We start from the raw sequence: 26286 nt of genomic DNA, 5'->3' as shown, positions 1-26286 counted from the left end.
TTCCTCCCCCCGCCCCTGTGTGCTAGGCGGCTGTACTCACTGTGGTCGTCTTCGCCGTCATTGGTGTTCGTGGTGGAGCAGAACGTAGTAAAACATTGGGAATATATGCAGTTCGGGCTCCATGGCGGCGTGGTTTTTCCCTGAGTCTCCACAGGTGAGTCGTTTCCCTTCTGTGCAGTGTTTCTGCCAGGCTTTTGATGTCGTTGGTACCGCCCCGGAAAAGGTGGTGGTTTCGTAGGTCATAATATGGTGAGCGGAACATTGACTTCTGCCTGGCTGTAGGCTTCCACCACCGCTCTTTCCGCCATGGTCATAATTTTGCGGTATTTACCGCCAGCCTGTTGGCGGTATTACCGCCGCTTTATCACTGACCGCCAGAGTTGTAATGAGGGCCTTTGTTTTAGAACAATAAAGTCTTACTTTCCATAGGAAGTAGCTAAGTGTAGCAAGTTTAGTGTCAAATTAAAAGTTATAATAAATCCAACAACTTGCCACTGTTTAATTTAATATAACTTGAACAGGGAAAGAGTCTGTCAGCCTTAGCCAGGCCATTCGATAAATATGGTGCACAGAAATGGTGCAAGCCGGTGCTAAACTTTTTGGTGCAAAACTAAGTTAGTGCAGTTTTGCAGCAAAAAGTATAAATAAGGGCCAATATTTTGTAAGTTTGCACCCCTTTTGCGTAAAAAAATGATGTTAATCCGGCGCAAAAAAAGTATAAATCAGGGCTTTGGTGCTAGACGGGTCCAGCACCAAATTATAAATATGGAGTTGGTTTTGCACCGAATTAGAGTTTAAAAAAATGACGCTAATTCGGTGCAAACAGAGTATAAATATGCCCCAAAGTATAAATATGCCCCTAAATATGACGTCAAGGCCATAGAGTCATTTTTTGCACGGGAACGCCTACCTTGCATCTCATTAAGGCAAGGTAGGTCTCCACTTCCAAAAAATGACTTTAACTCCATAAATTTGACGCTAGACGGGTCTAGCACCAAAGTATAAATATGGAGTTAGTTTTGCACCGAATTAGAGTAAAAAAAAATGACGCTAATACGGTGCAAACAGAGTATAAATATGCCCCTTGATTTCTAGGCACTAGAAAACATTTAGGGGGTCATTACAACCCCAGCGGACGGTGTCGCTAGAACCGCCATCAGGCTGGCGGTACATACCGCCACTATTATATCATAGGCGGTTTGGCCAAAGACAAACCGCCAAGTTAACACCGACCGCCACGGCGGTAACGACAGCCAGGCTGCAGACTGAAGTCTCCAGCCCGGCAGCCGTCACTAGGCCGCCCATGGCATTTTGACCCCGCCCACCTCCATGGTTTCCGTGGTTTCTGTACCGCCACGAAAACCATGGAAGGAATTCCCTGTCACTGATAGGGGTGTCCCCCGCCCCCCTCCTCACAGCCCTCCCTCACCCTTCCCCTTCAGACCCTCCCACATATACACACATACATGCACGCATTCCCACAGTCACACACGCATGCATACATTCATACACACTCACAGCCACACTCACTAACATACATCCAGGCCCACACGCAATCACACGACACAACATGCATGTACACTCACACCCATTCATGCACACACACATAACACACACATGCACACATTCAAACACAGTCACACACACCAACACACATGCACACAACACCACCCTCTCCTCGCGGAGAACCCTACTTACCTGCTTGCAGGGGGTCCTCCGGCAGGAGACAGGACGCGGCGCTGCTGCTAGTAGCCGGTTCCGCCAGCAAAACATTCGCAGGACGTATTATGGCTAATGATATGGTCGGCAGCGTTCTGCTGGCGTGGCAGTGCTGGTGGCAGCAGCGCCACCTTCCCGCCGTCATGACCGTAGCTGGAATTCCACCAGAAGGTTGGCGGAATTCCGGCTACGTTCATAATTCGGTGGATAATCGGTAGCCACAGCGACGGTATGTTGGCGGCCGTCGCCGTGGCGGTAGGCGGCATTTGACGCCAATCTCATAGTGAGGGCCTTAATCTTCAAAAATGAATATCTTCAGTTCCCTTGATTGATTTTTGTTGTTTTAGTGTCATTGTAAAGATAAAAATATAATCTATTTTTATAAATTGATGTTGGAATTTGTATTGTGTTTTGTGTTTTACTTATTTACTGTTTTGTTTATATTAATTGCTTTACACACCTGTCTCCTAAATTAAGCCTAAATGCTCATGGACAAGCTACCAACGGATTGAGCCTGGATTAATTTATCGAGACCTTGACTGGACCTAGTCGGGGTTTGTGGCCAATTGCTAAGTGTAGGTACCTACCAGCCCCAACCAATAATCCACTTTCCAACATTTTAGAAAATTTGCTAATATTAAAACAATGTGAAGTTATAAAACTACACAAAATTTCAGGAGATAATAAGGAAAACATAACAATTAATAAACACATGAATGCAAACGAATAAGAAAGTACCACCAATCAGGGACAACAAGTTAATTAGAACTAGTGCAGTTGGCAAAGTGCAGGAACATAAAATTGCTAGCAGTTTTTAATTAAACTAATAACATTCACATTGTAAAGTACCAGGACTGTAAAACTATCATCAGTACCTCCATAAAACATATTAAGGTGCTATCATTCAGGGACAACTAGCTGGTTACAACCAGACCCTTTAGCAAAGTGCAAGTGCATAAAGATAGCAACATTTTGTTCATTAAAACAAGAGAATTACAACTTTCAGCAATACAGCCAGGAGGTGTAGGCACATAAAGTGCAGGTGCCGAGCAAAAACAATGAGCTGAACAGGGGCCGGTTATCCGTGTGGCATGGTAGATGGTACCGCAGAGCCACCCGCGAAACCCCCTGAGCCACTAAACCTTTTATACGCAAGAGAGACAATTTTGATTAACCGTATATTTAGGGAATTATCAGGATTGGGAGCTGCAACAATGCCCTGCTGGCCCTGCTGGACAATACATGCTTGCTCTCGGCCAGTGTAGCTCTGTCTGATTGATAGGACCAGAGATGGATGCATTTTTTGATGCCCGGTTTGAATGCAAGTTGGCTTAAGCTTTTGTCCCAGAGGTTGTTTGCATTAAATAGCTGCGCACATTCTTAAAAAAAAAAGTGGTGCATTCGGCCTGTTCCCCTGGAGCTGATGTTGTCTTAGAACAGTGCTTCTGGTGAGCCAGCCATAGCCCCTGCTGCTTATGGCACAGATTGAGAAAGGCTCCGTGCTAACGGCATTCAAAAGGCCCAGTTCTAGCCTGATCTGCGAGGCGGATGAAGACTTCGGGCGCCGCAGAACATGTCTGGGAATTCTTACAGTGTCCTTGCCCAAAAGGGTTTTAGTGCCGTAAGTCAATGTGGGAGTAATCTTAGCTCGCATAACTTCCAGCAGAGGGGCGAGGCTTGGCCCTATTAGCGATTTTGACACTTTGGATAGAGTCACCTGAAGGGCCAAGGCCTTTGTTTCGATTTCCTTCCCATGCCTCATAAAGGAGCCTTTGGCGTTGATGTACACCCCAGGTATTTATAGGGTTGACCAACCACACCCTTATTACTGTTATAGGATCAGCCGCTCCCTGATTCTTTTCCCTTCCGAAGGTAACTACCTTTTTTTTCAGGTTAACCTCTAGAATATTGACATTTGTATAGGTGTACAGCTGAGTGAGCAAGTGTTGCACAGCTACCCTCGTAAAACTAAATAGGGCTAGATCATCAGCATACTGGAGGTTACCGCCAATCTTATGGCTACTTACAGAGTCAAGCAGTTGTGTAAGATCAGCGATGAACTGATTAAAAAGCATCGGGGCTAATACACATCCTTATTTAATGCCGGTGATTCTGGGATTTTCCTGGATAGGTGAGAGCCATTAGGTGAGAGCCATTTCTTAGCTTAATATGAATCCAGGTATTGGTGTGCACCTGGATTATGGGGTCCAGGAGCTTTGAGGGGATTCTCCACTTTTTTAGTTCAGCCCAGAGGGCTCCCCTCAGAACACAATCAAATGCCGCCTTGAAGTCCACAAAACATCAGTCTAGCAGTGAGTGCACTGGTAATAATAAAACAAGCACATTCATTTAAAAGAATATTACAAATACTGAAAAAGCTAATTTAGCAACATAAAATGCAGTGCTTTATAAGTAAAACAGTAGAAATACAGAGATTCTGATAATTGCACAATTTAACATGGGAATTTCATGACATAAGGCTCCACACAGCTGGCAAATGGACCTCAGGGACTAGTCGAAAGCTTTGCAAGACAGCTAGTAAACGTAATATGCATAATAACCTGGTGTTTTAGCTCTACTAATGTTCACAGCTAGTCGGAGGCGGTCCGGTCTTAAACAAGTCTTGACTACTGTCTAAAGTCAATGTGGCCAAAGGCTGGCACATAGTGGGGGCCAAGCCACCCCCTCTACTGCTTTGGTTCAGATAATCAGCTAAAAGTGTGATGAGTACCAGTACATGTCTATGTTAAAGTTATCAATGAAGTGACAGTGCAAATAGAGCCTCGAGCAGAGGGGGTTGTGAGGTCATCACATGTCAACGTATGACGTTAACTGAGATTTACAAAGCCACGCAAGGGGCAATTTATGCCTCCTTGCATCCCTTTCTAAGGATACGTATTGCAGTGCAGTGGGTTGGGCTGTGTTGTGTTACATTTTGTTGTGGTTGGTGTCCTACAGGGGGAATATGGATTTTCCTGTGCATCCAACCATAGAATGTGATGAAATTCCACAGAAAGGTTAACATGGAGGAATATGTTTATTTCTTCTCAGTTAGTCCCCTTTCATTTGTGCTACCTTTTGCAACACACATAGAAAGAGGAACAAATCTCTAAGAACTGTTTTTGTGAGGAAGTTATTTCTTCCTGCACAAATACTATCCTTTCCGTAACTCAGACACCCTTGCACCATGCTGTAAGGGGCCTTCATTGACGAAAAGCAGCACACAGTGTGCCAGCACAATGCAAGAGCAGAAATGCTTCATATTTTTATAAATATGGAGCATTTCTGCTATCTCCGTTTCACACAACTCAACACAGCAATTTCCCTTCTTCCGCTACGTTGCATGAAATAATAGTAAATAGGCCCCTACAAATGTACAATCAAGTGTAGTTGGATAATTCATGTAGAAGAATCACATGGTAGTACAACATCCATTTTAGGAAATCCTTATTCCTCACTCCTCATCCCTGCTTCTCATTCCGGTTTCTCATCCATCATCCCAAGTTCTCGTCCATCATCCCTACTTCTCATCTCTCATCCCTGCTCTCATCCCTACTTCTCATTTATCATTCCCACTTCTCTTCCTTCATACCTTCTTCTCTTCCATAATCCAGCTTCTCATCAATAATCCATTCTTCTCATCTTTCATCCCTGCTTCTCTTCCATCATCCATACTTCTCATTCCTGCTTCTTATCCCTACTTCTCATCAATAATCCCTACTTCTCACCCATCATCCTTACTTTTCATCCATCACCCATACTGCTTACCCCTACTTCACTTCCATTATCATCACTTCTCATCTCTTATTCCTGCTTCTCATCCCTACTTCTCATCCATCATCTCGACTTCTCATCCATCATCTTTACTCTCTTCCATAATCTGTACTTCTCATCCCCACTTCTCATCAATAATCCCTACTTCTCACCCATCATGATTATTTCTTATTCATCATCCCTGCTCCTCATCTCCACTTCTCATCCATTATCCCTACTTCTTATCCGTCATGCCTACTTCTCATCCATCATCAATACTTCTCATTCCTACTTCTCATTCATCATGCTTACTGCTCATCCATCATCCCTACTTCTCATTTTCAATCCCTACTTCTCATCCTTACTCCTCATCCATCTTCCATTCCTCATCCCTCAGTCATACCAACACAAGTTCAATGTTGTAAAAGCCTCCTTCAGACTGATTGGTTGGAAACAGGCAATCGGAGTTGGCAATCCCGGGAGCCTAGGGCATAAATCCTTTATTCCTGGGACTGCCTGACAATCATTTCACGGACTGCAAGCAACACCCTTTCCTAATATGTCGCCCATGACATGTTGAGAAAGGGTGTTGCTTGCAATCTGTGAAGGACTGAGGGCATGTGACTTGAGGTCACGAGCCATGAGACTGTAACCTCCAGCGACATGCATGCTTTAGCACCCACAGATTATCTGTCTAAAGCACAGGACTAGGGTATTTAAAAGTGCTCCATTTGTGTGCTTTTAACATGCAGCAGTGTTTCACTTTAGTACATCGGTTCATATCACTATACTAAGAGGCATTTATTACCAGTTTTAATAAATCTCTCAGAATAGTGATAAAAACTGATGTACCAAAGTGAAACACTCCTGCAGGTTAAAAGCACACAAAGGGTGCACTTTTAAATACGCCGGTACTGGATGTGTGCATCCTGGGCTCACATACTTAAAAGCTTCGGTATGATTTTCACACGCAGGAGCGTTTCACTTTATTACTTTTATCAGTTTATATTACAATATTGAGAGGCATTCATTAGAACTGTTAAAAAATGTCCCTCAGTATAGTGATATGAATGGATATACTAAAGTTAAACACTCCTGCATGTTAAAAGCATACAAGAGGTGCCCTCCATTGCCGCCACTGGAGGCAACTGTCATAACTCCCAACTCTTCCCCTTTTAGAGTGTGTCCCCTGACCTGCAATCCTTTCCACCTAACCAATATGCCAAATTATTCCTATAAAACTCAACGAGGAAAGCTGCCCAGCTAAATCTTCTTTACCCCCTAAAAATGGGCTCTTCAACTTTAACGGGATCAAACCCCACAAACACCTCACTTGCTGTACTTGCAGACTCAGTAGATTAAGAGCTTTGCATTTAGTTTCATTTAGTTGTTAAATTTGTAACTCCATATCTTCTTATGTAGGCACTATCTAGCATTCAGGTGACATTCCTGTACGTGTGGGTCAGTTGGGTGCTAGCCTGTATAAGTGTGGGCTCAAATCGTGGTTTGTTCTCTCAATACACCATACATGCTGTGTATGAATACAGTACCTCCATTCTAGGAACCTCTCCATGTGAGTCTCAAAAGCAGTATGATATCACACCTACACAGCTGGCTGGCTGCCTTACTCTGAGAAATTTACTAATACACACTTTCACACACACACACACACACACACACACACACACACACACACACACACACACACACACACACACACCTCTACCCAAACACACACACACACACACACACACACACACACCTGTACTCTCTCTAACTTCTTCTTTCTCCCTCACTCTCACTCCCTCTTGGTGTATACCCATGTCATGCACCTACTCAAGAGTGATATCAAAATAATTGGGGAGGTCACAAATAAATCATTAGGTTATTCCTCTACAGGAAGTAACATTCCACCCATTGCCCTGAACTCAGTGGGTTTGCACCCTTTACTGGTGGCACAAAGTGAATTGTTTACTTAAATGAAATAATGGGTCTGGATCCAAAATTGACCTGATGAGTCTCAGGGAACTCGCACATTGGTGGATCAATGGACGCCTTCTGCCTAAAGTTGTACAGAACCATGGGTGCTTTCAGGTCTAGTGACGTCACTAGGAAGACAGAAACTGTGCCAGAGAGCCCCCCCAGGGTTGATGGTTCTCCTCAGCCATCTATGTCTGGCTTGAAAAAAAGATTCAGGCTTCACTGAGCTTTCTCTTAGGCAGGGCCCATAATCACTTGCTTCTGTCGCTACAGAGCAAAGCTGTCATCTGAATGCACTGAAAAGTTCCACTCACAGCATTTGTCCTGACATACACATGGACAGTCAGTGCAACAATATCAAGGTACATCTGTCATCATTGTTGCCAGCAACATCTTACTTTGCTGAAGGAGATACATTGTCTGCCTCTACCAAGGCGTCCAAACATTCAAACGCATTTCTTGCCTTGTTTTTCTGCTGATCACTTCACCTACTGCACTCACATAGCCCACTATAAAGAAGGTGACCCTAAAAATAGGAGACAGTACTAGACCAGGAATCCTTTGGGAGCATCTTTAAAGAGCAGAAGCCACCCATATATTGTTAATCTTTTAGCAGTCAGTATATCTTTACTGTTTGATTCTTTTAGTAGCTTGTTGTTTAAACATTATCAACAGGACCACTGGAATTATGCAATTCTACAGAAACAGCAAATTCTGCTTAAGTATGGATCTGTTGCATTTGCCACATAATTTGCCACATAGTTTATCATTTGCATATTTTAACAAAAACATGGATCAAACGTTACTAAAAGCATGGCATCATGTGTTCCTGCAACGCAGAAGGCCCTTCTCAAAGTTTGACAAGTCATCTTTCAGTTGCTTATTGCTGTATTTGGTTGGGAAACTGGTAGTCAGAAGGTGAAAGCTTTTCCTGAACAATGTTGGTGGATGAGTTACTCCATCACAAAGATGACAGGTATCTCGTCCACTGAAAGCTAAATTACATAGGATATAATGGGATCTAGATTTCGGCAGACAGAATATCCGTCACCATTGTGACAGAGTAACTCATCCACCAATATCTAAATTAGGCCCAAAGTAATTAAATACTATCAAAAAATCTGCAGTATTATAACACATAATTTGTATTGTGTTGCCACAACAATTACTCAGCCCTGCCACATAACTTGGCCCTCACCTGCCACACAATTCCAGTGACCCTGATTACCAAGCACAATTTAGTAATATTCTGAAGCAATGCTTAATTTGAGCCGGTGGACCCACCTGCTCTCCTATTGGGTGATTGACACTTATTCTTCCACAACAGACTTTGATCCAGAGCAAGAGAGAAAAACTCAAAAGTGGGAAATGAAAAGCAGTAGACAGTGACAAAGGAAGAAAGCAGGGATGAGCAAGATCCTGAAAAATCAGGAGGCAGTAATTGTGAGGTGGTGGGTTAAAGAGGCATGAGCTGGAATCAGTACTAGGCTTCCTTGTTATTCAGCACTCCAACATTCAACAGTGCTGGCCGCAAGCTTTTGAGCAAACCTACTGGCACGGAACTTACTGTTTTACAAATTAAGCACTGTATTAAAGACTCGCGTATTAAATTTAGCGAGTTGAGAAAACATGTTATTGTTATGTTGTCATGCTATGTTATATTGTATTATGTTATGCTATGCAATGACAAGTCCTTCACATATCATGTTTCTGCCACTGATGTGGTCTTGTAGGGATGTTTTCTTAGCTTTCCTTTCGTTGACATCACTTTCCATGAAGTCAAAGGATAAAGAGCATGTAGTGCCATTTTGCTATACCTCTGATTTTGGTACCAGGCAAGTGACAATAATCATGAAACACTTATTACTTGTAAACTGTGCTGCTCTCAAGGGGCATGGCTGTCCAGTCTCTGAAATGTCCCTTGTAAATCTCACTGCTTAATTCTGTATCACTCATTGTCCCCATATGGGGGCAAGAGTGAGGAATACATCTTTAAAAGCTGGCAACGGAAAGACCAGCAAATAACTTAAATGAGAGGATGATCATAAAATAATATTTATTTGGTTTCTTATTAAATGTGTAATTTAAGCCTCCATTTGAAGAATTAAGCAAGGGCATTGGCACAGAGGGTGACCCTAGTCAAAGGGCAAATGTGGCTGAAATTCATCAGGCGCTGACTGGCACACTCAAAGGTTTATTTCTTGGAGAGGTTCGACCCAAGGCTAGCAAGAAAAATTCCCCATCTTGGTTTGGCAGGCAGTGTCGCGTAGCCAAGTGATTCCTTTTAAAGGCTTTAAAATCTAAAATGGCAGTGTGATTTGTAATGCCAGATTTGAATATAAAAGTACCATCAATTCTGCCAAGAGAAAGTTGGAACAAGCCAAATGGGAGTCTCTGCATAGTGCCACTAAGAATAAGAACTATAAAGCATTTTGGAGCATAGTAGCAACTGGGCACTCTGAGACCAGTACCAGCATTTAGAATCATGTAGCCGCTGATACATGGAATGAGCATTTTCACTCCAAGGGGAAGGAGCAGGGAGAACTTGTGGATGAAGATAGGTCACACTGGGGTGGGGACCACCCACATTTACAAGAAATGCTCCCCTTTAGTACCTAGCAATTGTATGTCTATAAGCCTGATAGATATTATGCAAAAATAAATTCTCTAGAGTGATCTTAGAAAGACTCAAGAGTTGGATGGAGATCAAGAAAGTTCTCAGTCCCTTCCAAGCAGGCTTTTGTTGGTGCACTTCAACCACTAACCAAGTTTTTAGGCTTCAGCATTAATACTAGAAATCTGTAGTTCTGGAGAGAGGTAGTCTCTACTTGATCTTTGTTGATTTACACTCTGCCTTTGATTTGGTCCCTGGAGACATTTTATGGCAGGTTTTGGCAGCCATGGGGGTACCCCCATACCTGTGTTATATCATGCAAAAACTCCATGAGGGGAACTTTGCACAGGTACATTGTAGTAAAATGGGAGAACTCTCTGAACTCTTTCCTGTTACAAAGAGGGTTAAGGGAGGCTGCGTGTTGGCACCAAAATTATTTATTTTGTACATGAAGGGTCTGGTTGATCTGCTGAGCAATATAAGTAATGTTGCCCCTAGGTTGGCTTATGTCAGGGTGTCGGCACTTATGTTTGTTGGTGATAACCTCCTCCTTTCGAAATCACCTATGGGTATCCAAAGGGTTCAGGATAGTTTTAATGCCTTTTGTATGGAGAGGGGTTTAGAAATAAACACAAGTAAAACTAAATACATGCTATTCAATCCTTCAAATGCAACATGTCCTACTCACACTCTAAATGGGATCCTGCTCTAAAGGGTTGCAACCTTTGATTATTTAGGGATTAGGCTTAGTGAGCGTAAGGACTGGTTCTCCCACACAGCTAGGCAAAGACTTAGGCTGGGCTCGTATGACGGTGGGCTTTCTAAGGTGTACGGGGGTACTTTTCTAAGCCGGTTTGCCCCACTATTGAGATCTATAAAATGCAAGAGAAGGGGACGGCCATGAATGGGGCTGAGCTATGTGGCCACAAGCCATTATCAGAGTTCATGCACACTGAGAATGGATTCATAAGACAGCTGCTGAACCTTCTATCTAGTATCCCTTTGATCCCTCTTAGATTGGATTTGGGTATGAGGCCCACATCCGAGGATACTGGCCTTAGGCCTCTAGTCAATTGGAGGAGAATTTAGGCTACACCTGAACAGATCTCCTCTAGTTCTGCCGTAAAGGAGGTATTAGGGATACTAGGAGCAGGTAGACTCCCCTGGTTACAATATGATAAGGATACTTTTAAAAGTATGGGCAAATCCAGCCTGTTGGATAACCCCGAAGATGCCCATCAGATCACTTCAAGAGTTTAATTTATTAAGTGTTGTAGGGATCACAAGTTATTTTTATTAATGGATTCCTCATTAGGTGATCTGACTTTAAGATTCGTAGGCTTCAAGTATTTTTAAATCTTGGAATGTTTCCTTGATGAAATCCTAGCTAGGAAGCCATATACGTAGTTTAGGCACATCTCCCTACCTTTGCGCTAATTTAGTAGCAGGTGGAGTAAAGGGAGCCAGACACCAGTCAAGGTTTCTTCCTCTTGTGGTCAAGCCCATGAAACAGTGGCCCATGTCCTTTTTTTCTGTCCCGCTTACAGGAAGCCCAGTTCTGTGGAAACATTGGCTCACTATGCTGTGTTGAAGCGTTAAGAACCTTGAGGTCAGGCACTGACAATCTATTGTCTATGTTGCGTCTAGATATCTATTTAGGATCAGGTGTTTGTGGAAACAGGTTTTGTGGTTATCTACTGTAGGCATCCTCCATTGTTATGATTGTTTTAAACTTTTGTTTTTTTATGTTGATGTTTTTAATTGGTTGATTGATGTAAAGTAAGTTTTAGAGATTGATTTGAAACTTGACTTTGAATTGTAAATGTGCATTGGTCTATAAATCATGAAAATGTTTATATTGTTTTTATTTCGTACTTTTATAGCCATGTGTGCTGCAATAAAGTTTTACAATATCGTAAATGTGTAATTGTGACCAGTTTCTTTTCAGTTTCTTTCAGTTCTTCTATTTTTGTCTAGTTTCAGGTGAATCTGATATCAGAGTAGAATTCAAAGCTGATGAAAGAGTCCCACTACCTCCAACAGGTAGGCTTATGAACCCTGTGGCTGTGTAGTACATTCTTTTATTCAAGCCATATCTGCATGTTTTATAGAGCACGATGTACTTTCTTGGCTCATTTTTATTTTATTTAAACTTTTCAAACCTGACAAACGGGATCCGGGGAATTGTGCTGTTTAGTATATTTATTGTAATCGAATGGATAAATAGGGAGACGATAAACACGTGGCAAGATACTCGAACGTCTGTGTAGGTGATTTAAAAAAGGTATACATTACACTGTATAGTACAGTCTATACAGGTAAAAAAAGAATGGAGTGAATACATACAAATTAATGTGGAATATGTGTTGGCAGCTAACAAAAAGAGCTAGAAAGTGATGAAACAATGTATGTGTGGACATTATCGTGAAACGTGGAGATCAACATCCAAAAGTCAAAAACACATTTAACAAACAGAGGAGAGATTATTGTGAGTTAGGCATGCACAGTGCTAAACAGTAGTGCGCTGTCCTCTCACTGATCCCCTCCACAGTTATCTCACGTGTCCTCAGCCACATACACTTTGAAGGAAGAGCTTCATTTTTCAACCAGAAACCAGAGCAGGCAAAGAGGAAAACATTACAAAATAGTGTTGATCCAGGAAAAAAAATTGTTTAACTATGAGTGAGAGAAGCTGCAGTCCCAATGAGAGCTGTGAGTGAGCTGTCACGGAGTCAAGAGATTTCAGTGCCTAGAGGTAAATAGGTTTTTGTGTGAAATCCTGATTTTACACTTTGTCGCTTGACATAAGCTGCAAGGCATTCCTTATACCTGTGATACTAGAACAGCAAAACCAAAACAACTTTATGTTTAATTCAGAAACGCAATGAAGTATTCAAATACAGGTAGATAAAAAGAAAGCTATTTAATATTTAAAATAAATCACAAATGAAGCAAATTTGTCTAGGGATTATCAGATATTAAAAAACGAATTGGGATGTTTTTGTAGCAATGGCAGTCTGTTAGGCCTTGCCCATGGGCCAGCAAGATTGCAGATTGCAGCCCCTATCTGAGTGTAGTGATTTTAGCCAAAGATCCAGGTGTTTTCGGGGGTCATTCTTAGCCAGCCCCTGGTTGCCTCATGCTTTTCCCCTTTATCAGGCTCATATTCGTCCCTCGAGCACTCCAGTTCTTGTGGGATTCTTGTGGGATGCACAGGCTCTGCATCTTGGATTGTTGAACCTTTGAAAGTTACAAAACTGTTGTGCCTTAAGGATGTCTTGAACACCAAAAGAGCTTGCTTGGTTTGGGTATCCTCTTTGTATGTTCAGGGATCTGTGCATCTTTCCCCACAGAAGCCTCAATCTCTGGAGGAATCATCTTACTATGAAAAAGCATTTGAGAAAGCTTTTTTATTTCAGGAAGCCAGTTTCTTACCTTCTGGAATCTTCCATGTTGTCTTCTCAGTCCCATAGTCCTCCAGGAAAAAACAGAGCTGGACTATATTATCATTCCTAATCCATGACGGTCGAAGCACTGGATTCCTAATGCTGCTTCCTAATCCAAAATGGATCCTTTCCTTGTGAAGTCACTTCCTGTTTTCAGGAGTCTTCCATTAGCCATTGATCTCAAAGAAGAGGCGTACCTGGAGTATTTCTGGATTCTTAATTCAAGATGGTGGGCGTGGTGGATTCCTATGTCTGCTTCCCAACACAAGACAACTCCAGTATTTCCTGATTTTACGTCCTGTTTCTTAGTATAGAAGGCTGCTGAAATCAGGAAAAGGTGCACTAAAATGCAGCTGACAATATATTTAATCTGTTCTTTGCGACTTGCTGTAGATTGTTATCCCATTGTTTTTTATTCAGAATTTTCCTTAGATTCAAGAATCGTCTGCAAGTCTTTTTTGCAAGTCTCCTGGTTCTAGATATTTGCCTAGTGCAAAGTGAGATAGATGGAAGGTAGGCAGTTTACCATCCTGGTCCTCATCTTCATGCCAAATCCTTGTTTATTTATTCAACTTCCACCTGCCCCTGGTTGTTTTTCTTGCCTTTTAGTTTTCCTCCATAGCCAAATTTCGTGAAGGAACCTGCTTACCTTACATTGTTTGGTCTGCACAGGTGATTCCATGGCACCAGGAAGGTAGTGCATAATCATCAGGCAGTACCAAAGTCAATGCAGAAACCACAGTCGAATCAGAAACTGAGAGTTTGTGGCACCAGTCGATTTAGTTTCAGTTATATTTTGATCATGGATTCCAATCAAAGTGCTGTTTTGGACCCAACTCTGTAGTGGCTCAAACCATTCATCAACAAATCCAAGCGTTACATCAGGTATTGAATGAGAATTCCCTCTTATGATGATGTTATCTTCTAGGGCAATGGTTCTGCCTGTAGTAGTCCCATCTGGTGATCCTTGCTTTCAGGTTACCTGTTGAAATTAAATAAATGATAAGCAGTGTATTTAACCTTCCATCCAGCTCAGTTTGAATTGGAGTTTTTAAAACTGGGATATTTAACAAATTACTATTCTAAAAATGCACTTGTCTGGGCTACTTCTCTTGTCACTTCTTCTGACCCTTGTCTATTGGACCATTCCACCTTTGTAAAGGATTTCAAAGGATATTTGAAAAACCTGACTCTGCGTTTTCTGCCAAAGAAACCTTATCTGAAATACAACAAGGTAATTCTGATGTAATTTCCTAAGTTATTTGTTTTGTTGGCTATCTGTATAAACCACAAGGAACCGTAATTCAGAGGGAGTTTGAAGGAAGAAATCAGAAATGAGCTGATACGTTCTCCTTGACCTGCTACTCTCATTGACTTAACTGAAATGGCAACGTTAGACTTGCCAGCCTTAAGGTGGTCTTTTCCCAAATGTGTCGCCTGCTCCCCTCCTATATTTCCTGAGGTTTTTTTGTTGTTTTTAACCTTAGCACTCTGTGCACTTTACCACTGCTAACCAGTGCCAAAGTCCCTTGTAGAGTGGTATACTATATAACCAGGGCCTGTAAATTAAATAATCCTGTAGCACTTATTGTGCCACCCACTTAAGTAGCCCCTTAAAACATGTCCCAGGCCTGCCATTGCAGCCTGAATGCAGTTTGAACTGCAAATTCGGCTTGGCAATATAACCTCTTTGCCACGCCTTAAATGCCTCTTTTCATTGCATATATGTCACCAGTAAGATAGGCCCTAGGTAGTCCATTGGGCTGGGTGCATCGTAATTAAAAGATTTGACATGTACTTTTAAGTTTGACATGTTCTGGTAGTGAAAAACTCATTTTTCACTACTGTGAGGATTACCTGTCCCATAGGATAACATTTGGTCGCTTTATTATGTTACATAATTGCTAACGTTTAGCTGAAGATAGATAAGCATAGCATTTTTAATATCTATGAAATTGTAATTAAAAATCCTCTTTAATGGTAAACTCGGATTTTAAATTACAATTTTGAAAATTACAATTTTTCTGCCCTTAACATTATGTGCCTGCAGCCTCCCGTGGGTCACATGACTGGGTGTAACTGACAGCTAGACTTTGTGAATTCCTCCCAGACAATCAGAAAATAGAGGGATTAAGTGTGCCTGAATGGGCCATCTTGAATAGGCTGTGCTCTGCCTTCACCCAAAGAGCTTGTCACCTCCGCACTGTCTCTGTTGTCAGCTTGGAGCCAGGGCAGAGGAGTCAGGAAATTCCAACCACTTCAAGGAAAAACCTCTAGAAACCTATGCCAACTTCAAAGAGGGCACCATGTATGGAAATAGGGCCCTCAGACCCAATCTTCAGTTCACTTTGTGGACCTTTCGAAGGACTCTCAGAGGACTGCTTGCAGGTATAGTCTGCTGTGTAATCTACAAGACTGCTTTCTGGCACTTGGAGGACTGCTTTGCTGCCCGGAGCCTGCCTTGAACACTTAGAGGCCTGCCCCACTGTTTGTCATCCTAGACCCTCCAGGTGGTGCCCTAGCAGTCCTCGACTGTTCAAAGAGGTGCTAAAGGTGCCCATATTGACCAAATCCAAAACTTGGAAGTTAGAATATTGCCTGCTAAAAAGTGCTCTGAGAGAAGACCAAGACCAGCGTCCTCACTGATCTATCCAAGGTGCATCGCCGGTCGGCCTGACTTCACAGCAGCAAATCTTGTTCAGCAGCTACTTGCAGAGGAGGTATCCGGTCTCGTGGAGCCCTTGTTGGCTACAGCCTGCAGCTTTGTCTCATGGAGATTTTCAACCTTCATAAAAGAGACTAAGGGCCTTATTTAGAGTTTGGCAGAGGGGTTACAGATATTCCATCCGACGTATTATGATGTCCATAGACTATAATGGAATCATAATTTTGGCCGACAGGATCTCCATTAAGTTTGTGACAGAGTAACCCCATCTGCCAAGCTCTCAATCAGTCCCTAAGTCTGGATGTAGAAACCTTCACTGTGATGCTCCGGCACAGTTGGCCCTACCTGGCGACTTTGCCCCGATCTTGCACAACTAGATGTCCATGCTTGGCGTTTTAAACTTTTAAGCACTTTTTCACTTAAAACTTTAAAAATTCATAACTCCGGTTCTACTGATTGGATTTTTTTCACTTTGGTGTCTAATAACTTATAACATTTACTTTATTTTTCTAAATTAGTGTGGGATTTTTCTTGTGTTGTGTTTTCACTTTATTACTGTTTAAGAACTGCATAACTACTTTACACAGTACTTCTACGTTAAGCCTGACTGGTTTTGTGCCAAGCTACCAGAGGGTTAAGCATAGGTTAATTTTGTAACTTTTTTGTAGTTCACTCTGTGTTTCACCTCCCTCAATCAACAACCCAATTTTTCACAAGTGCTCGTATTTGAACAAGTTTGAATGAAAGAAGAGATGGACAAGAGAAATTGTACAAGGAACGGCTCTTAAAACCTTCCATTCTTAAGATGACCCTATACAGATTGGAGCATCCAAAGGCCCTTTGTTGTAGCCTGAGAGAAAGCGCAGCTGAAGCTCTATTCTATGTACTTATTATGGCAAGGCTGGACATCTAGTTTAGCATGTCATGTAATGTTCCATGACCTTTTGGGGAGGCACCAAGATCCATCGTTGTGAGCAAGGGAGTGTGCATGAACTTCCTTCTGTTGCAACTTCCTAGAATACTTCTGAATCCCATCTTTTTCTTCTCTGAGTTATTATTTGCAGTGAAGAGGGAGTTCTTTTCCATGTTCCAGCTATAGTGGATTAAGGAGCCAGTGAAATGAATAGGGATTCAGTCTGGTTTAAAAAGATGCCCAAGAAGCAACATGAACATGTCCAGACTATTGATGGTATGCCACTTTCTGGACTAGTTCTCTATCTGTGACATTTGATGATCGTAAGGAAATGTGCTTTGAGACTGTTACACCTAACTATGCTGCTCTTCTGAATTACATTTGCTAAGAAGGCATAATCTCTACATCAGTATGACACCACTATTTTTCAGCAGATGGTTATTGTTCTGTAAAAGGTTAAACCAAGAAAGATTAATTAAAAATAGTTGTGAGTCTTACATCCCTTCCAAGCCACTAGCAGGTCTTTCTGGGTATCTTTGACAAACCTAGGGGCATATTTACAAGCCCCTAGTGCCTCCTTGCGCCACCCTAGTGTAATTTTTTTTACACTGAGGCAGCTTCAAGGAGGCCTTTTCCATGTGCCAGATTTACAAAGTGGCACAATGCAAGCATTGCGCCACTTTGTAAGCCCCTGCACCACATTATGCCTGCGCCAGGCATAATGTATGTAAGGGGGTCATTCCCCTATTAGGAGGCCCGGAAAAATGGCGCTGTGACATTTATGAGATTTCACTGTGCCATTTTTCCCTTCATTTTTAATGCCTTCCCAAGGCAGGTGTTAATGTGATTCCCATTGTTTCCAGTGGGCCTCCTCACGCATTGCTGGACATCATTTTTGGACCTAGTCAACCAATGCGCCAAATGGCATAAAAAATGTTGATACTATTGTGCTAACGTGCGCCATGGTGCACCATATTGTAAATACGGCACTAACATCTTGATGTTAGGGAGCTTCAGGGGGCGCTAGAAAAGTGGTGCATCATAGCTGAATCGCCACTTTCTTGTAAAGATGCCCCTGATGTCTTGAATCTACACCACATAGGGAGTATGACTGTGTGATTCCAATTGAACCTCGTTCCTCTGTGCCTTTTGGCCAAATCTATTCTCTAGAAGAGTCTGAAAATAAATCCTGATGATATTTGCAGGTAAATCCAGAGAGTGGGTTGTTAATATCTCCTGCTGGTGCATCTTCATTCTTTATTTCTAACATATCTCAGGAACTCAAACCACATATGTACTATTGAAGTCTCAATAAGACTATCTTCAAGAATCGCTACCCTCCACCACTATCAACTTTTACAAATCAAGCTTTGTGATGAATTGAAGAAAGGATTTGCACTTCTTTTGGTCACTCCAAACATTGTGTTATGCTCTTTGGGCTTTGTAATGCGCCAGCAATCTTTCAGAGATGAATAGATCACCTCTTTGCCAATTTATTGAACCAACTGTAAAATAAAAGAAAAACAATGGTGCACTTTTGGATGCATATCAAAAAATGTTTCCTCACCATAATATTCATTTAAATATTATAAGGTGTACAGGTTTCTCAGTTTAAAAATCACCATTAAATCATTAAAATAATTGTTTACCTCTTTAAGTTTAGGAAAAGTAAATATTTCTACTCCCAGAGAAAATAGTGCAAAATAATCAATACTTAGCCTTAATTATTCATCCCACCCATCATACATAAGATTAATCAATTCCTTCAAATAAAACAATCTTTCTATAGATTTGATTGCGTCCTTGTATCTTTCAATTGAACAGTGTAACAAAATATTTTTGTGATCACTTTTACTTTTGAAGGCACCTGTAAGGTTGTATATATTTTTTTAAATAGCCATCATCTTTTTTTATAATATTAACTGCTCTTATAAAGATCACGTTGATGCATTTCAGAAATTGTCAACCTCTATGACAGATACAAGGGCCTGGAAAATGTCTTTATAAACTTTATAATTTGATGTATACCAATCAGTCCATATCAGTACTTTTATTACTGAAAATTAAATCAATTACTCAATACCATCCATGTGCCTGCCTTCAAAATAGAAGCTTCATATACCCTGCTCAGCAATCAAGGGACCAGCAATTACGTGTCTGCAGTATGCAGAAACTGGGCCATGCCCACATTATTGTACATAGGTCCTATGAGCACCATGTAATTCAGAACCGTAACACCTATCCTACAAGTCTAGCAATGAAACTGCACTGTGCAATTGACAACCAAATTCACAACGACATCCCAATTTAATGAAGAACTCCCTTTGAACATAATGAACATGTCATCACTGTACAGATTACATCAGCTCTAGCTGTTCTGTAAACTGGTGAAGCTTGAGTTTGAGAAACTGGATGTAGAATATCTTGCCTATTGACTAAGCTCTCAAGTTTTATCGGTCAATCTGTAAGAGATCTCTGTGACCCTGGACTGGCCTTCTTCCACTTCAAATAAAAATGCTCATATCTTTTCGTATTCATGAATTTCCACTGCCATTTCGTTCCAGTTTTGCCAAATGAACTAGCAAGAGCATATGGACCTTGGAAAAAGAACATCTGCACAAAGGTTTTTATTGTGATATTTAAGAGCAGGCCTTCTATAAACTCAAGGAAGCCTTTACTCAACCACCCATTTTGCGCCACACAAATCCAGCCAAAAAGTTCATTGCTGAGTTCAATGCTTCTAAAAGAGCTGTGGGATCATTTTGCCAGATGTTACATATCAATATAGCTCATTTGTCATCCTCAAACTAATGGTCAGGCTGAGCAAACTAATCAGAGTCAAGAAGAGCTCCTACCGTGTTTCTGAACTGCAACCCAAAGGGATTAGACTTTCTTTCATCCATTTGCACATTTCTCCTGCAACTTTATTCATATTGGTACTAAGGTCTATCCATTATTTTGTGGGGCCTTGATTTCCACTCCACATATCTCTCCATTGGATCCAGCCACAGCTGATTTTAACAATGATGTACAGAACGAAAGACTCAAGAGCAGAGAAAGTTTACTTCAATCTAAGGAATAGATTATAAATATTTTGATATCCACAGATCTTCTACACCATCCTAGGAGATAAAGTTTGGTTGCCTTCATGCTTTGTACCATATTGACCTCATTTAATAAGTTAAACTCTCATTTCTTTGGAGCATTTCATTTTACTCAGTGCTTCAATCCTGTAACCTTCCAGTTTTCTCAGCTATTGAATAGGACGATTCATTCTGTCTTTCATGCATCCGAGTTGAAACCTATCAAAATGCGTTATTTTCATCAGTCCTTTTCTTTCCTAGTCTTATATCTTTTCCAGGCCAACTAGAATATGCAGTTAATAATATTTTTGATTTACAGATCTAGCATGGAAGACTTCAGTTTCCAAACAAGCGCTCTTGGGAAGATGTCTCTGATGTACATACTTCTGTGTTGATGTGTAACTTTTTGGATGATTTCCATAGAATCCTAGAGATTTGGGAGGGGGCTGAGTATGTTGTTGTGCCTGGAGAGCACACAGAATGCAATAATGGTATTATGGGTTCACAAATCTGCTGTGTGGGTTTGTGGATCTACTCAACTTTTTCCCCTAAAAATTTAAACCTCTGCAAGGAACATCCTAGTAGGAAATGGTGTTTGAGAAAACGTCTTTATTTCAGAAAGCCATTTATTTACCTACTGGAATCCTCTATGTTGTCTTCTCTGTTCCATAGTTTTCCAGGAGGGAGTACCTCTGCACTGTATCATCATTCTCAATTCAACATGGTGGGGTCAGTTGATCACTAATCTTACTTCTCAATAAAAGGTAGCTCCTGTACTTCCTGAGATATCACTTCCTCATTTTTGGAATCTTCCATGTCATATAGCTTTCCAGGAAGAGGTGGATTGCATCATTATTCCAAAGTCCAGGATGGTAGATGTAATAGATTCCTATGACTGCCTCCCAACCCGGATGTCGTCTGTATTGCCTGTGATGTCCCTTCATGTTTCCGGGTATAAAAGTCTGCTGAACTAAGGATATGATGTATTATAATGCAGCTGTACACGTTCTTTGGCTCTTGCTCTAGATTTCTGTCCCATTGTTTATCATCAGGATTATCCTTGAAGTCAAGAATATTCTACAAGTCTCTCCTCCAAGTCTCCTGAGTCTGGATTCTTCATTGCTAAGTCTTGGGTAGTTTAGTTCCATGAACTTCTTTATCCATCTGCCCTTAGAGGTTATTTCCCTTCAGCGTTTTCCTCCCTCGAGAGCACCTATTTATGTGTTGTTTACTCTATGTGGAGGTGGCACCAGGCCACAGGCAAGAGTTGTGTAAGCCCGAGGCATCACCAAAGTCAAGATAATTGGCTTAGTTCAGTCCAGATCCTGACAAAACCTGGTATGTAAATCCACACACTCAAACATTCTGCTAGGTCCTGGGAGAGCTCTGTGATCTATCAAGTTCTTTCCTTGTAGCTGGTATAGAACCAATATGTTGCACTGCCTGCTTGGTCTGCAAATGACCGAACTCTTCCAGGCTTGGTTCAGGTGCTTTTTCGAGGCTGTAGTCTTCTTGCATAGTTGACCACAGGTAGAACACATGATTTGTTTCTAATAATTACTATTGAATCTGCTTATATCTTTGCGTGACCAGGTCTGCATCTTGTTCCAGAATGGACTGCTCAGCCCTTCCTTAACACTCTTGGCAGTCCAGCACCTGTGTTTATTTTCCACAGGTTGTTCCAGTGTACAGGTGCACCTGGTTACTTTCTGCTCCTGTGTGTCCAAGCCAGACAGTCTCTAGAAGTAACAACTTAAACATATACTTGAGCAGGCTATGAGCTTTAAAAACGTCAATAGGTGGCAGCAGTGCATTCCTTTTTTGCCCTTAGCCTACAGAGCGCCCTCTAGACATAGTTCTACAAGAGATTAATAATTGTGAAATGCAGTTACTCACTGACAGCAAATACCGATGTCGTGAGAGGAAATAAATCAAACAGTAAGTTATTCAGAACTTCTTCCAAATGTTCTATACCATCTTCTCTAATGCTGCAAAAGATCCCAGATCTGAATGGAATGTCCCTTGGGTAGCAGGCCATGAGTTCCAGCATGGAAATGACTTTTCTCCTCTTGCGGACAGGACCACAGCCAAAGTGTCAGTTGCCATAGTTCTTGGTGCTTTTCTTCCAGGCAGGTTCCAGTGCCTCTGTTATTTGGATGTTCCTTACTTTTCTTCTAAGAATAGAAGTTACACAGCGGGCAGAAATTCTTCTGAAGATATTATGGGTCAATAAACGTGCAGCTTTTCTGACCTTTCAGCAGGCAGACTTTTTTTGGCCAGGGCAATCTTCATATGTATCTTCATTGGCAAGCAGCAATCTGACTTCAGGGTTTTAGCAGTATGCATAAGGTTTATCTAGGAATTATTGACAGAATGTTCTAAGTGAATCACGCCACAATGATTGCCATTCTCCTGTAATACTTCTCAGTACTTTGATCCAGGTCCAATAGCCCAGCCCTTATGCATGATGAAAATATCCCCACCATGCCCTGTTTTCTAAAAGGGTACAACGGATCTCTCTCTTTTCCTTCCGACCGCCTCTGTCAAAACCAACGTCCTCAAACATCTGAGACCAGAGACACGCTTTCTAGGCACACGGACGTCGCTGCCCTAGAGAGGCCACGAGCTTCAAGGCGCCTTGTGACGTGGCTTCCGTTTGTCCTATAGATGCTTATACAAAGGCAGTGACAGGCAGAGGGTGTTCCTTGTGCAGACGGCTTTGATTGTTGTAAACTTCATTTTACAGAGAGTTTCTGAGACATAAGGCACTGGCAGGTTGGCAGGTTTTTGTCTAATTTGAGATTTAATTAGAGGCAATATGCACTTGACTCTTGGTTGTCAAACAGGTGGGGTTGTAGCTGATGAAACCTTTTTGGGGGGATGCCTACGCTGTCAAATCGTATAATATATGTGACAGGCTTTGCATAACAGGACACAAAATGCACAAGCACTTTTCAATTCTGTCTAACATGATTTACAAATGCACCTGTATAAAAAGAGACACTCTGCCAGCTGCGACGTGTTTGGAAAATTCACGAAATTTGTTATGACATGTAAAGAAATTATGGAACCTGCCTACTTCACTTTTTTCAAGTATTGAAAAGAATGTATTATTATCTACGTATCATTAAAAATACATTATAGGCCGATTGGAATTATAATGTTGGCATGCCCAGGACCTTTGCATACGCTTTGTACCGGGATGAACACGCAGTCAGGCAGTAATTATGCACAAGACTGACGATGATTGAAGGATGCCCTTACTCAGTAATACGTAGATTTCCTCAAAATTAAATACCGGTTTCTGCTGGATCTAATAGAACGTATGGGGCTCGCATGGGACCGGATGAGGGAAGCAAGGTGTCCTGGGACAGGCCTGATCAGTCTTCTTCTTTTAGGAAGCAACTTTCCATGTGTGTCTTTTGTCACCTCCAGTGCTTAATTTGTGCTTGTTGTTTCTGGTGCTGAGCACCGACACTTATTTTTGAGGGACGACGCTTATTCTTCTGCCTCAAGCATTTTCTGCGAGATAAAGACACATATCAGAAAGACGGAGGAAGAGAAAAACGAAAAAGCGTCACAAAGGTAGAAAGCAGAAAGCTGCAAGAGTGAGCTGAAGGTGCAGGGAGTGGCTGTAAATGGATTAAAGAGGCCAGAGATGGCCTCAGGATTACGCTGCCTCAGTATTCTTTCCTCGCACATTTAAATGCAGCAGCCGCGTATTTAAAAGGGGGACTTTGGGCACTGGCACGTTTTTATTTACAAATTAAGCACTGGTCGCCTCTCTTGTGCCGGATGCTCTTCTGGCTAGGGACCGTAATCCAACTAGGAATCCCCCAATTGGTGATTTCCTTTCTTCGCAGCTTTGTAGGAGAATCAGAGCGGACTGGAGCAAGAACCCATGGCCATAAGAAGCCTACTTTAAACTATTGTAGAAAAGTGAATTCTGTCCCCATAGCTGTTTGCAGTCCATCAACTTTGAACTTTGTTTTTTTACTCACTTTTTACTCATTTGGTATAATTACACTCATCCCCCAGACATAAAATGTGTGCATAGCTCCCGCTCATCATGCCATCTGAATTCCTGTGTCTCCTGGGAATATGATCTCTTGGTGTAATAGACACAGCACTCTGCTGCCCCTCTGGATACGTTCTTATTGAGTAGCTGTCCATGACATGACGGAAACCCAAACTCCTGCCACCAAGCAGTAATGAACGGCAACTTGCTGGTGACAGCAAGCACAGAAACCGCCAGCAGAACATGCCAGAAGGACCACTGTGCGCGCTGTCATTAGCAAAGCTATAGTGCACAGTCAACCCAGGTCTCAAAAAAGCACTTCCCACAATGACACGTCACACATTCCCACCTATCAGACTACACTGGGCAGAACTCACCAACATGGCCCAGATATGCCATGTAGTCAGCTTTCAAAGTGCCCAACAATATATATGTATGTATCCCAGGTGTGGGACATGAAGGCATAAATCCCAGAATGCCTCTTTGCACTGAAAAGGCAGGCAACCTACAACAGCATGGAGAGAGACTGAAAACCATTTGAAAAAGACGAGATGTTGCAACGCGTCATGGAGTCTGATTTATGTTGCCTGAGCATTGCTGCCTGTCATTAAATGAACTTGCCAGTGAATTCTTTGGGAGTGCGTGTTGCTTTCTTTGGTGATGATATATTGAGGGTCGTGGTCTTAACCCTAACACCAGCACCAGCAGCCAGAGTGCCTTGCTTCGAAGACCGCATTGTTTTTGAACTATTTATAAGCAGGAGCATCCGGTTCTGTGAAAGGAATATACATTTAGAGCAATATTGGGGAGGAGAAACTTTTCCCCTACGTTTGTACTATACATGGAAGATTAAGCAGACCGGAGGTCAATAACTTCTAATGCGCCCTTGCGCCAGATTGCATTTGGAGGGAAGGTCTTATCAAGGATTATGGTGAGCATATGTCCCTTCAGTTTACGCTTCACAGCACCGATGCGACCCTTTCAATTATATACAGGGTTCGGAGATTCAGTATTTCAACATTAGTAGTCATTGTGCACAGAGGCTAAGCAAAACATGAAATGGATTTCTGTGAGGAACATTACAGGCATTGTATTATATACACGAACGTTTTATTGCGTTGAGTTTAACCATTGAAATAATTAACATTCCTACTGGCATCGTGAGGATTAACAATACAATCTATACAATTATTTACTTATCACTGCATCAACGTGATTCGCCCTACCTGTTGTGTATTTCAAAATGCTCACAGAATGATTAAGCTCCCAGGTGTGGGAGATGAAGGTATAAATCCCAGAATGCCTCTGTGCACTGAAAAGGCAGGCAACCTACAACGGCATGGAGAGAGACTGAAAACCATTTGAAAAAGACGAGATGTTGAAACGCGTCATGGAGTCTGATTTATGTTGCCTGAGCATTGCTGCCTGTCATTAAATGAACTTGCCAGTGAATTCTTCCGGAGTGCGTGTCTCTTTCTTTGGTGATGATATATATATATAGGTGCCTGTAATTAGACAAGCTGAAGCCATGCTGGTCTTTTCAGTAAGAAAGAAATGCCTGGAACACTTCCAGCACTGGCTGCACCTACGAGGGTGAAACACTTCTATATTTTTCTCTGCTGAAGAAAGGATTGACCTTGAAACACGTGTCCAGAGATGATTTTATAACTTAAGGCCTGGAATAATGAAACTGCTTAAAGAATTCACTGTGAGTTGCTGGCTTTGCTTTTTCTTCCCGTTTATATAACCTGTTGGGAGTGCGCTTTCACATGAGGACAACTTCGTTTTTGATAATTAACCGGCCTGTCCAGTCGGGAAAGCAGCACCACTGCACATCGAAGCAGGTCTGTGTGACTAAAAATGGATTGTCACATAAGAGCAATCAGGTTGGGATATTCACAGCAAATCTGACAATTTTACTTTGGATTCGCCTACAAAGGTTTTGCACTTTGGTTCATTATTTCGTTTGGCTCCAGCAACCCACTTGGGGCAAAAAGATAAAATAGCAGGACTACCACAACCAGCATGCACTGTTACTCACTTGAGAGGCCCACTGGGGCGGACTGGTATTCAAAGAGACTAATCAGGTGCCTGT

The 26286-nt window shown here is 41.9% G+C and overlaps 1 protein-coding gene across 1 annotated transcript in view; it reads left to right on the top strand.

The window, feature by feature from the left end:
- PKHD1 (PKHD1 ciliary IPT domain containing fibrocystin/polyductin) overlaps positions 1-26286 on the top strand; it is a 1684711-nt gene that overhangs the window by 1355347 nt on the left and 303078 nt on the right. The window contains exon 50 of the mRNA XM_069236642.1: positions 12044-12109. Coding sequence (XP_069092743.1) covers positions 12044-12109 — 66 coding nt within the window. The remainder of the gene's footprint in view (positions 1-12043; positions 12110-26286) is intronic.

The sequence above is a fragment of the Pleurodeles waltl genome, chromosome 5, assembly GCF_031143425.1.
Source record: "Pleurodeles waltl isolate 20211129_DDA chromosome 5, aPleWal1.hap1.20221129, whole genome shotgun sequence".
Lineage (NCBI taxonomy): Eukaryota > Metazoa > Chordata > Amphibia > Caudata > Salamandridae > Pleurodeles > Pleurodeles waltl.
This window is presented reverse-complemented; position numbering and strand designations above follow the sequence as displayed.